The 13,377-nt window shown below is 37.7% G+C and overlaps 1 protein-coding gene across 1 annotated transcript in view; it reads left to right on the top strand.

Moving 5' to 3' along the window:
* Positions 1–1,179: 1,179 nt before the first annotated feature.
* The window catches only part of Smp_013860 (glutamate-cysteine ligase), a gene marked incomplete at its 5' end in the record, with an annotated part of 31,152 nt that continues 18,954 nt past the window's right edge, over positions 1,180–13,377 (top strand). The window contains 4 exons of the mRNA XM_018791568.1: positions 1,180–1,436; positions 3,061–3,243; positions 5,484–5,597; positions 12,679–12,737. Coding sequence (XP_018645277.1) covers positions 1,180–1,436; positions 3,061–3,243; positions 5,484–5,597; positions 12,679–12,737 — 613 coding nt within the window. The remainder of the gene's footprint in view (positions 1,437–3,060; positions 3,244–5,483; positions 5,598–12,678; positions 12,738–13,377) is intronic.

Below are 13,377 nucleotides of genomic sequence, written 5' to 3'. Positions count from 1 at the left end.
AAAATCAAAGAAGTATTCAAATCTATCCCTTATGAAAATCTGTATCCAACAACTCGGACACAAATCCCAAGGAACTAGCTATTTATTATATCTGGTCGACAAAGTTCAAAGTTTGTAGATTGAATACATTTGTCACGGCAGCCGACGAAAATCAACCAATAGGAACTAAGCTGTTAAATCTGGCAAACTTATAAAGTAGGTTACACGGTCACTAGTTTATTTCTTTATCTGACAGATTTCAAAGTAAGCTTATGTTGTGATACGTCCACTCTGTGTTTATAAAAACTGGAATAATACATTGGTATCAAGTAACTTGTTTTAAAGTATTTTCGTTAGTTAAATCAAATAAAATAATTGTCAGATATTTAAGGTTAGGTCTGTGTCCTTGTTTGTTAATACTTCAGTAATTTAAAATGACTACACATATTTGCTAGTAATTTGGTCAACAATTTCAGCCTAATAATAGGTGATCAAGGGGTTGGTGTGAAAGGGAATTCGAGTTTTAGTTCAGTGAATAACGAGATATTTACTTCTGCTCCAAAGACTTATTCACTACCAGTAAGGTTTTACATAGTATCCAAATTTGTGACGAAATTTGTATCAAAAATTAGTGTCTTTAACCCTAATTTCCCACCCCTCAAAAGCCAATATTTTACTCGGTGGTTATATGTAAAAACTCGTAGTTGTTATTTAACAAGAACTTCTGTGAAATGTAAGTAAACCAGCTTGTTGATCTCAAAACTTCACCGTTTCGTAGAGTTTGACCGGACGTAAAGTATATTTAAAGGCGGCTTTTAAGCCACATTCAGACGTGCCATAATTATCACGATAAATATATGGAAGTATGACTAACTTTATAATGGCCATTGACCGTGTGTGTCGTTGTCGATCTACAGCAGTTCGTTTTAACCTGTGATAAATCTCCTGTGAAAAGATTACGTACTTGTACTTTTCTCAATGTGAATGGTCTCTTAGTGAATTGAATCCCATTTTTATAAGTTTCGGTAAGTAACTGTCACTGACTAGGATTGAAGTTTAGTTCACTAATCCCACTTACTAAACGTTTGTGTATTATCTCAAAAACGTTTTCTCGTTCGACCGCATATAAAAATCCTTCGTCACTCTGTATTTAAATCTGTGTCCAGAACACTAACTGTAACTAATATATTTCCGTACAGTATGGGTTTGTTAACAATTGGATCACCACTAAACTGGCCTGAAACTAAGAAAATTGCGTCGTTCATTCAAGAACAGGGTATCAAGGAGTTCTTATTATTGTATCACAAACTGAATTCACGGATGAAACATACACTGAAATGGGGTGATGAGATTGAGTACACATTGGTTCGCATTGACCCTTCGACACATGCAGCACAACTCTATCTTGGTGCTTCGGAGTTGTTAAAGCTGATGAAGGAAAAGAAAAGTGATATCAGGTACGTTCTTAATGATTCAAACTTACGCATCAGCTTAAGGGTTACAGTTATTTTATTCATATTTTTTTCCGTAACAAATGATTATAGTTTAAGTAGTAAGGTCATAAATGTCTTGGGCTAAAAATTTTCTTCACTTCACTACACTACTCAACTAATCCTTAAGTTTCAGATCTGCTCTTCCCAATAATTCTCTTCATTTGACCCAGTAAACATTTAACCATCGCATTTGTGATTCGGTCTAAATACCTTATTTTGTTCGCTCATCAACATAAAGCTCACTGTCGGGAATCTCTACTCACTGCCTTCTCGTGGCTAATGTCTTGCTTTCTAACCGGGTTGGTGGACACAGAAGATCCACCTAGGGGAGTTTAAAAACCCTAATTCCAAACTAATGGTATACATGGGTTCCAGGACCCTGAGGGAACAAATGGTGTATGAACCTATTGTTGGTAACCGGCTACCATGGGGCTGGATCTCTTTACGTTTTTCCACTGCATTGTGGACTAGACCTGTTGGTCAGAGGCTCGAGGAGTAGTGCTCTTAGAAAACCACATGCTTCGGTTTTAGCGTCCGGGCAGTATCATAGCCCTAATACAATAACTACTATTAACCACATTGTTATTGTGTGGCGCATATATATTTGGTGCCCTCTTGTACCAATGTTTATGTGTCCAAATAAATAAATAAAATAACAAGAATTCCAGTGGAAGTAAATTGATCATTCTGTGCGATACAAAAGGCCTGTCATATATGTAACGTTCGACCTTAGAATGTGATATCCTAATTTAGTATCCACATATGGGTTTAGGAAGTTGACTGTAGCTCACATTTATTGCGTTCACTCAAACCATAGTAAATAGAGTGGGTTTATTTTTACGACCCACAGATTGAAAGTAACATTTACTTTGCCATCTCATATTTGAACTACCTATATTAGTCGTATTTCCTGGTCTATTTTATTACACAACCACCAAACATTTTTACGTGTATATAACATGCAATCATGTCGATTGTGCTTATAAGAGAAAGTTGTTGTGTGAATTAATTCTCAAACTTATACAGTTGCGAATATATAATTTTTTCCGTGGTAATAACCAGTAAATGCTGGTAACAACATACTAGCAAAGGAGAAAAATAAACTCAGGCTCGAAATTTTCTCATAAAGAGGCTGGAAGTGTGGTTGTTCAAAACCTGGATATTCATCATCGATGACTTTAAAATTAGATGATTAGTGATTTTGGAAATTATATACTTGACATGATTAGATAAACTAAAAATTGAAATGTAATAAAGAAGAATGTAGAAACAGAAGTAAACTGATTAGAGCTTAAAGGTCAGGAGGTCTGTATAGAAGGAATAATATTTTTCAAACCTTCCCGTATTTAACTCCCTCCGGATGAATATTGATCCACTCATATTAACGTGGCCGTCCTGAAGAAGGATTTACTTTAACTTGTGATGTAATATGTTTAAAGTACGTGGGATTTGATGTCCGACAAAAGTTTTGTTTGAGTTTTGTTGCCTACTAGTTATCTACATCACGATATAATATCAGCAGTGTTTTGGTAGTTGTAATCCCGTATGTATTTTGTGTATAATAAAATGACGTTTCAAATTATTTCAGTGATGAAATAACTTGGCAACCCGAGTATGCTGAATATATGATAGAAGGAGTACCTAGAATTCCTTTTGGACGACTATTGGATGCTTTTAACACTGTCGAGTGCAACATGAAGAAAAGACGATTAGATTTAGTGGCGAATCTTCCCGAAGATTGCATTGCATTGACAATATCAGCCTTTCCAAGGTATGTATTTTTCTCGAAAATATCCATAGTAAAGCGAACAAACAAAATATTAGAAAAGTAAATGGGTCCGTTTTATTTGATTACTTGTATTTATTCTCAATGAAGCTGAAATCTGTACAAAACTTGTTATGTTCTTATAGCCTGCTAATTATCACGTGATACGATCGCCAATTAGAACACCGACTTACTGACCAGACCAATGACAGTAAAAATGGTCAATAGGTCAAATAGAAGCTTATAATGAAAGGAATATGAATATACATTTAGTTACTCAAGTTATACAGTAAGAATATATATAGTAACAGTCCATGAATAGATCCTAGCGGTTACTAATCATTATTCTCCGTCCGCACATAACAAAACTAGTGAAATGAGAACGTGTTTCTGACGCTGAGTAAAATAAATTTTTAGTACGATTAAATCAAAAACTTTACAAATGACGAAATGTTGTTCAACAGTGTCTAAATGAATAATAAACTCATAAACCAATACTAGCGTGAAATCGTTTGCGAAGTTTTCGCATCTTTTATGGTTTATTTATTTTATTTAAACAAATATTGGTGCAAGGGGACGCCAGATATATATGCACCGCACAAATCTAATTTGATTTGCGTGAGGACTGTGATACTGACCAGGTGCCCAAACCGAAGCAGGTGGTTTTCTTAGGGGACCACACCAGGAGCCTTTGACCTAAAGGTCTGATCCACAAGGCAGTGGAGCATCGTGAGGAGATCCAGCCCCATGGTAGCCGGTTACCAACAATAGGTTCATACACCATTTGTTCCCTCAGGGTCCTGGAACCCATGTATACCATTAGTTTGGAATTAGGGTTTTCCAACTCCCCTAGGTGAACTTTCCGTGTCCACCAACCCAGTTAAAGCGCCAGACATTCGCTTTTCGTCCTCTCAATTTCGTTAACAAAACCCCCGCCACGAGAAGGCAGTGAGTAGGACTTCCCTGACAGAGGTTATATACGCGTGGCCATGTGAGAGCATTTCGAGAGGGAGAGCAGACTCTCCCCACTCTCGGCCGTACCAGGGCATTTGGGGGATCTCTTTTTCGTTTACTGATGTTTAGGTAACTTTGTTGAGCTGTCAAAATCTAATGTTGTTATCTTTTTGTTTCATCCAACTGCGACGACTATTGTGTTTGTTGTATTCAACAGCAAAAAACCCACGTTCTTATTTGATTGATTCTATGCATACTTTGGGTTGATTGTAGCTAAATGTATCTAACAAAATTAAATTGATTCATTTTATCTGGTCAAGTTTGTTTTTACTGCTTTGATGTCGGTGATTAACAGAGAATTTTGTATGATATCTTGTCCATATAGATAGACTTTACCTACCTTTTATTTAAATGTCATAATTATTTGTTCTTGTCACCTGTTTACGAACGCGTGTTCATGTTTACTGAGTTGGCTTTCTTGGCGGGGGTAGGATCCTAAAACTTTGAATTTTTTATTCGAAATTCATCAAATAATAGTTCTAATGCCCGTGATTTTCAACCGATTTCCGCCGATGATAAATATTAGCAAATAACTCAATCCTTAGTCATCAATTTAAATAGCGACTTACAATTCATTACAGAGTGAATATGGGAGTAAATTGTTGGATTTCTAGTGAAAATCATGATTTACGGAATTAAATTTGAACTAAAGATAAATATTAAAAAGTAGGACAAGCTCGTGTCATCAGATGTTGAATACATATAAAAAATAGTTATCACTAATCTCCATCCCAATGATTCTACCAGTTAAAAACATGGGCAGCTTAAATCATATGCTTGAGAGTTCAGAGTATGTCACGTGTTATCTTGTCTCTGTTTCAAATCTTTTCGGGCTCCAAATTCACTATCGAATTGCTTACCAATAAAATTCAAATAATCATGTACAGTTAATCCACGTAAAGGTTCTACCACATTCATAACGGTATAATTAGAAATTATGCAATAGATCTGTAAATGCTTACAAGTTACAGACTTTACTGTTGTAAATAAATATTTGCTGGATGGTTTCATAGGATTACATTCATACTAATGTCAAAGTATGCGATATAAATAAGGTTTCTATCCTTAGCTTCTAAATACAAAAAAGAGTTACAGATTGTTGTACTGTTTTGGTTAATCTTTTATTATTAATTGATTTCACGCACTTTCTTTATGTGATTTCCTCTCTGCTACTTTCCAGAAAAACATTTATCACCAAATATTTATTATGTTCATTATGCCTTACGATTTAGATTGGGTTGTGATGACTTTTGCTATCCAGTTGTCAAACCAACTCCTGATAGTGGTGCTTCCAGAAGTTTGTTTTTTCCAGATGCAGCTATTACTCAGGAACATCCACGTTTTAAGTAAGCTTAATTTATATTTAACTCATAACAAATTCCCTTGAGCTTTTTATTAGTGTTGTTAAAAATAATATCAAAACAATTGTTGTATTCGGATAACAAGTTTATTCTTAAAATAACTGCGTCAAACTTATGGAAGCAATAAGTAGTTGTTTAACTCATTTGTAGTCAATATAATTAGCCGTTTATGTGAGCTGAGCAGTTGTTACATAATTTGTAAGATTTTTAACTCGTTATTATCATATACATACGTAAGCTGATTCTACGTGAATAACCCGAATATTACACCTTACTAGATGAGTTTAACTGTTTAGTAGTCCTAGATGTTAATATCCATGTGGATAGTAATAAAATTACATCTTGTTTTTACACGGTTGGGATTTTTAAAAAGTGTTTAATCACAAATATAGTAATAAATAACTATTAAGAAAACATTCTATTGACTCCAAATCATTACTTTTTAAAAGGATATTTGCGATCAATTTATTACAAGGCAATTGCTTCATCGTTCTGTTTCGTTTTAATCCCACTATCTGTATACCTTTGTCCTTTGACTCATCCAGCAGCTCTTTGCTAAAGTCTGTTTCCTGCCTAGACTATTTTAAATCACAGATTCATCAATTTTTTGGATGATAACATCGAATGAGAAGTCTGATACAACTTTTCGAGAGCTATATTTGTCGTTTCAAGCTTCCTCCTTCAACGTTTGCAATTTGATACAGATTGGACAATAGATAGGTTTGGTTACGTCTCTGATGTCTTATTATTGACATATTCTGTGTACTTGAGACCCATATACAAGACCAGTGAAGTACTACAAACTCGTTCTCCATCTATCGCTTCGGAAAGATTGTTCTGCGCGTGTTTATCCTGAGACCCTGAGACATCGGTATCGCACTAAGTACCGAAGCGCAGGAAGCACCAATCATGTGGATTCCCGTTAATAGCTGTTTATGTGATGTTAAGGTAAAGGACTTAATCTGTTGAGGACATGGAGTCCCAAAGTACTGTTGTACATGTTGAGACCTACTGATGAAGAGGCTGCTGCTGCTACACTGACTGTCTCTATCTGCATTCGTTGAAGTGTATGGAATAGAAGGGTCAGGTCATCTGTGAAGTTCAAATCGTCTGGTTGATTCCGAGCTGTCTATTGTATTCCGTGGTTTCCTCTCCGATGTCGAGGTCTTCATAATCCAGTCAACCACCAGAAGAAAGAGGAAGGGAGAGAGTAGACAGCCTTGTCTGACATCGATCCTCACCACGAATGCATCTGTCAGCTGTCCTCCATGCACGACTTAGCAGTGCAGTCCGGTATACGAATTCCGTATGATGTTGAAGATCTTCTCACCTATTCACTACATAGTGTCGAAGAAGGTTCCATGAGGTCCTCCTATCTACGCTGCCAAACGTCGCATAGTCGAGGAAGCTGAAGTACAGTGACGAATTCTATCGAATTCATTTGAACAATGATTTGTAGTGTCGCGATTTCGTCTGTACACTACCGTTCCTTACGGAATCTGGCCTACATATCTCGGAGTAGGGAGTCTACTGAATCTTCCATCCGGTCCAGCAACACCCCATTGGAAACTTTTCTTGTTACTGATAGTAATGTGATGCCTCTGTAGTTCTGACATTTGCTCAGATCTCATTCCTTTGGTATCTTGATGAGGTGTCGTTCTTTCCAGTCTGTCAGTGGTACTTGTTCTTCCTCCTAAATCTTCTTGAATAGAACATGTAACATGTTTGCATTTGCTTCTATGTGTGGTTTTAGTGCTTGAGCTGGTACATTGTCAGGTTGTGCTGCTTTCTCACTCTTGATTTGTTTGATAACCATCCTGATTTCTCCGATCGTTGGTGGATTGACATCTGTGGGAAGGTCTGTGTCTGCAGAACATTCTCCTCTTCATGACTGGAGTACAGTAGCATCTCTTCCATATCTAACCTTCGCTGTCCAGCTTGAGTGCAATGTGTTTACCTGATTCCGAGTACTGTGGAGTTGTATCTCCTCATTTCTGTTGCTGTTTGGCTGGTCCACCCGGTCTCTTACATTGTACGGACATTCCATGTATCTATAATAATGGTTGCTCTGGTTTTTAGAAGGGAAATCAGCCTCATGACTTCCAAATAATCTCGGCTTTCATCATTACTTACTTACTTACTTACGCCTGTTACTCCCAATGGAGCATAGGCCGCCGACCAGCTTTCTCCAACCCACTCTGTCCTGGGCCTTCTTTTCTAGTTCTTTCCAGTTCTTGTTGATTCTTCTCATGTCTGTCTCTATTTCTCGGCGTAATGTGTTCTTTGGTCTTCCTCTTCTCCTTCGACCTTCAGGATTCCATGTGAGGGCTTGTCTTGTGACACAATTGGGTGATTTCCTCAAAGTGTGCCCAATCCACTTCCAGCGCTTCTTCCTGACTTCTTCCTCCGCTGGAATCTGGTTTGTTGTCTCCCACAGTAACTTGTTGCTGATAGTGTCTGGCCATCGGATCCGAAGTATCTTGCGTAGACAGCTGTTAATAAACACTTGTATCTTCTGGATAATGGCTTTCGTAGTTCTCCACGTCTCTGCCCCATACAGAAGAACTGTCTTGACATTTGTATTGAAAATTCTAACCTTGGTGTTGGTTGACAATTGTTTTGAGCTCCAGATGTTTTTCAGCTGTAGGTATGCTGCTCTTGCTTTGCCGATCCGCGCCCTCACATCTGCATCTGATCCACCGTGTTCATCAATGATGCTGCCCAGATATGTAAAGATTTCCACATCCTCCAAAGCTTCTCCGTCAAGTGTAATTGGATTGGTGCATATTGTATTGTATCGGAGAGTCTTGCTTTTCCCTTTGTTTATATTGAGACCTACTGCTGCTGAGGCTGCTGCTACACTGGTCGTTTTCTCCTGCATTTGTTGTTGCGTTTGTGATAGAAGAGCCAGATCATCCGCGAAGTCTAAATCGTCAAGCTGCATCCTGCCTGTCCACTGTATCCCGTGCATTCCTCCAGATGTTGACGTCTTCATAATCCAGTCGATCACCAGGAGAAAGAGAAAGGGTGAGAGTAAGCAACCTTGCCTAACACCGGTCTTTACTTGAAACGAGTCGGTGAGTTGTCCTCCGTGGACGATTTGGCAGTTTAGTCCATCATAGGAGTTCCGTATGATATTGACAATCTTCTCAGGCACGCCGTTGTGTCGAAGAAGCCTCCATAGTGTCGTCCTGTCCACGCTATCAAATGCCTTCTCGTAGTCGATGAAGTTGATGTAGAGTGATGAATTCCATTCGATTGATTGTTCCACAATGATACGTAGAGTTGCGATTTGATCTGTGCACGATCTATCCTTACGAAATCCAGCTTGTTGATCTCGAAGTTGAGCGTCCACGGAATCCTTCATCCTGTTTAACAATACTCTGTTGAAGACTTTTCCTGGTATTGAGAGGAGAGTGATGTCCCTGTAGTTGTCGCACTTGCTCAGATCGCCTTTCTTTGGTATCTTGATGAGAAGTCCTTCTTTCCAGTCTGTTGGTACATGTTCTTCGTCCCAAATCTTACTGAAGAGGATGTGTAGTATCTTGGCAGTTGCTGTTACATTTGCTTTCAGTGCCTCTGCCGGGATGTTGTCTGGTCCCGCTGCTTTGCCACTCTTGATTTGTCTAATGGCCATGCTGATCTCTTCAATTGTTGGTGGGCCAATATCGATTGGGAGGTCTGTGGGTGCTGCTTCGATGTTGGGTGGGTTCAGTGGAGCTGGTCGATTCAAGAGTTCCTTGAAGTGTTCTACCCACCTGTTTCGTTGTTCTTCAATATCGTTGATTACTTTGCCTTCCTTGTTTTTCACTGGTCTTTCCGGTTGACGGTAATTTCCAGCAAGTTTCTTTGTTGTATCATACAGTTGTCTCATGTTTCCCTCTCTTGCAGCCTTTTCCGCTGTCATCGCTAAATCTTCCACATATTTACGTTTGTCGGTTCTGATGCTCCTCTTCACTTGCTTGTTTGCCTCTGTGTATTCGGCTTGTGCCTTGGCTTTTTCTGCTCTTGTTCGGCTGATATTGATTGCTACCTTCTTGTTCCTCCTTGCTTCAATTTTATCCAGTGTACCAACAGTGATCCATTCCTTATGATGGTGCTTCTTTTGGCCCAGAACCTCCTGACATGTTGAAACGATTGCCTCCTTGATACCTTTCCAGCTGCTCTCTATGGTGGTTCCCTCTCCATTGAGTAGATCATGAAAGGCCTCGAACCTGTTGCTGAGGGCTATGTTAAATTCGTTGAGTTTGTCAGCATCTCGAAGAAAGGCCGTGTTAAACTTTTGTGATGTTGTCCGCGCCATTGTCCAGTGCTTCTTGAGTTTTAGTTTCATCTTGGCGACCAGCAAATGGTGATCGGATGCTATATCAGCTCCTCTTCTGGTTCTCACATCCTCCATCGTCCTCCTGAACTTTTTGTTGATGCAGACATGGTCGATTTGATTTTGTGTAGTGTGATCCGGTGAAATCCAAGTGGCTTTGTGTATGTTTTTGTGTGGGAATATGGTGCCACCTATGACCAGTTTATTGAAGGCACATAGGTTTGCAAATCTCTCACCGTTTTCGTTCCTTCCTCCCAGTCCATGTTGTCCCATGACGTCTTCGTATCCAGTGTTGTCCTTTCCAACCTTGGCATTGAAATCTCCCATTAGAATGGTCAGGTCCTTGGTTGGGCACTTCTCGAAGATTGACTGCAGCCTATCGTAGAATTGGTTTTTAGCGTCTTCATCGTAGTCGTTGGTCGGCGCATAGCATTGGATGATGTTCATTGTAATGTCCTCTCTCTTTGTTTTGAAGGAGGCTTTGATGATCCTCGGTCCATGAGATTCCCATCCTATAAGTGCATTTTGTGCTTTTCTAGACAGCATCAGTGCCACTCCCTGTGTATGTGGGGCATTTTCTTCTTCATGACTGGAGTATAACAGAAGTTCTCCTGAAGACAGTCGTTGTTGTCCAACCTGCGTCCAATGTGTTTCACTGATTCCAAGCACTTCCAGGTTGTATTTCCTCATTTCCGCAGAAATTTGGAAGACTCTGCCGGTCTCCCACATTGTCCGGACATTCCATGTACCTATAAAAATTGTCGCTCTGGTTGTAAGAAGGTACATCGGCCTCATGACTTCCGAAGGAACTCGGCTTTCATCATGAGACGTCATTTTTCCTTCTACTCCCAGGGCAGAGTTTGAATGGTTTGAATGATTTTTTCTGGTTAGCGTTTTTTTAGCGAGTTGATTTTCTACGGGATGGGGTCGCTAACCCCATGCCCAACCCTCCTCCTTTACCCGGGCTTGGGACCGGCAGTAGCCCCTGGAGGAGCTACAGGCGGAGTTGGCTTTCATCATGAGGCTTCATAATTCTTCCTTTAGTTCGGAGGGGAGAGTTTGAATGGTTTAATTTGTTTTATCTGGTTAGTGTATTTTTAGCAAGGTTTTTTTTCTACAGGATGGGGTTATCGACCCCATGCCCAACCCTTCTCCTTTACCCGGGCTCGGGATCGGTAGTAACTCTAGAAAAGCGACAGGCGGAGTTGAGAGTAATAACGGCTAACAACATTCAAGAATATTTGTTTTTAATGCAATCTATGAACAGTTAGCGTAAAAGCTTTGGAGAAATGAATTTTTCTGTCATTTGAATTGTAACGGCTTCTGAATGTTTTTGTTTGTTTTTTGTTTTAACCTAAGTTCACACAGACAATGAATTCAAACTAAAAATCGAATCATAGTTCAAATTATTGGTACACAGTGCATTTTAAATATTGTTTTGCTTTTTTGGTATGCAAGCGGTTTTGCAATTTTTGTGTTGTTCACTTTACTGTTTTGTTTGTAAACTATTCTCTTTATTTTTTATACTTTGTAAACTTAAATGTGTACGAAAATGTCATCAGTGATGAAATATATTTAGAAAATAAACTACATTAATGTAGTAATATATATTAGCTATGTACTCAGGGTTTGATAATATTCATATAATTTCCAGAATATATATATATATATGCCGTAATACAGTTTATTTTTGTACAGCTCCCTACAAATCCCTCACTTAAGTATCATTTATCGCAAAGAACAGTGTAATTATTGTTGTTAATTTATTTAAAAATGTAGTTTCAAAGGCATGAACACTTGGTATCGTAAAATAACTGGGAACTGCTTATCGAACTGTGGACAATCGTTACAACGTTATCCTTTGCCGCGATTTAAGTCATGTTTATCTATTCACTATTTAAATTGAATTACGACATCAAATCACACATAACTCGGATACGAATCACCACATTGTAAAGCTCTTACATTTTTAGGTTCCAAATTAAAAACATATTTCTACTTTAACCAGTATCAATTTATTAGAATAATAAGATGTCTCTAGAAGACTTAACTTTTACTGTGATTTTAAAATTGTTGGTTTTCTCACCAGTAATGACTTTTTTATGTAAATGTAAATGGATTGTAATTTGAATATTAGTTATTTTTCTCAATGGAAACCAATTGCATGAAATGTTTAATGGGATTGTGATTTAATAACCAATTTTTTAAATACTTAAAATCCTCTACTCAACCTAACATGTTCGTACACTTTACGTGCCAATATAGATGAACTGAAGAACATAAGACTTCATCTCTTTCTGAAAAACAAACAGGAACAACCTATAAGTAGGGAAAAGTTTTAAAATTAATCAAGAATAAGTCATAATTAAGTGGGATGGGAGTGGGCAAATATATGAAATTAATAAAAATTTTTCAAAGAAACGAAGAAGAGATCAATCTGGACCATTTTTATTGGTTTTAAGTTTAGACTTAAGGATGACATTCTAAAAACTTTCGTTTTTTTTAAACAGTCCTAACAAACACTCAACAATTTCATTCGGTTTGTGCTAAACGTTACTCTGTCCACCGGAAAATATTTGTTTCACTTATTCATCGACAAAATTAATCTTTATTCATTCACACTTAAGATCCTTATCTTATGAATACTATACAGTGATATCATCTTTATTTGATCTAATGTTGAGTAGAATAATATAACGTTTAAAAATATGTTGTCTACCACTTCATGTTTTCTTTTCTTTCTAGAACGCTAACGCGTAACATTCGTGAACGGCGTGGGACTAAAGTTGCTATAAATGTTCCCAGTAAGTGGTTTATTTGAGAGTCGATTTGATGTATGTATGATAATTATACATTCAACGTCAAATCTTTGTAATATTTATTAAAGAAATGTCAGTTCACAATCTATGCTCACACATAAATCATTTCTATTTGTCAATTACGTACATTGGGAATACATGTGGATATTTAATTGGAAACGCAAATAAGAATATTAACTGAGCAATTCAGTTCAATCTGATAATGCTAGACAGCAAGTGTCGCCAGTGCACATCGGACGAATAAGAATGATTTATTTACCAAGTATATATTGTCTGCTTATTATTTCATTAGGAACATAGAAATTCGAGTGAATGATGCTAATCTTTCTTTAATTTCAACTTTTAAAGTTAGAAAAGCTTAGTAATCTAAACTAATCTTAGTTTATGTCTGTCTAACTATTGCAGTTGATGTTCAGATAATGGATGGTAAACTTGCTTTACTGTACGCCCACTAAGACAGACTTTACATAAAAGGAGTAGACTTATGCGGTTGCTAAAATTGGACGATTGTAATGTAATGTATATAGATTGAATCCATTGAATCTGAGTTTTTCTTACTCATTGCATTTTAATCTTACTGGAGACCTCAATTCTAAATTTCAATTTTAAAGATAATTCTATGCTT

This window comes from Schistosoma mansoni (assembly GCF_000237925.1).
Source record: "Schistosoma mansoni, WGS project CABG00000000 data, chromosome 2 unplaced supercontig 0120, strain Puerto Rico, whole genome shotgun sequence".
Lineage (NCBI taxonomy): Eukaryota > Metazoa > Platyhelminthes > Trematoda > Strigeidida > Schistosomatidae > Schistosoma > Schistosoma mansoni.
This window is presented reverse-complemented; position numbering and strand designations above follow the sequence as displayed.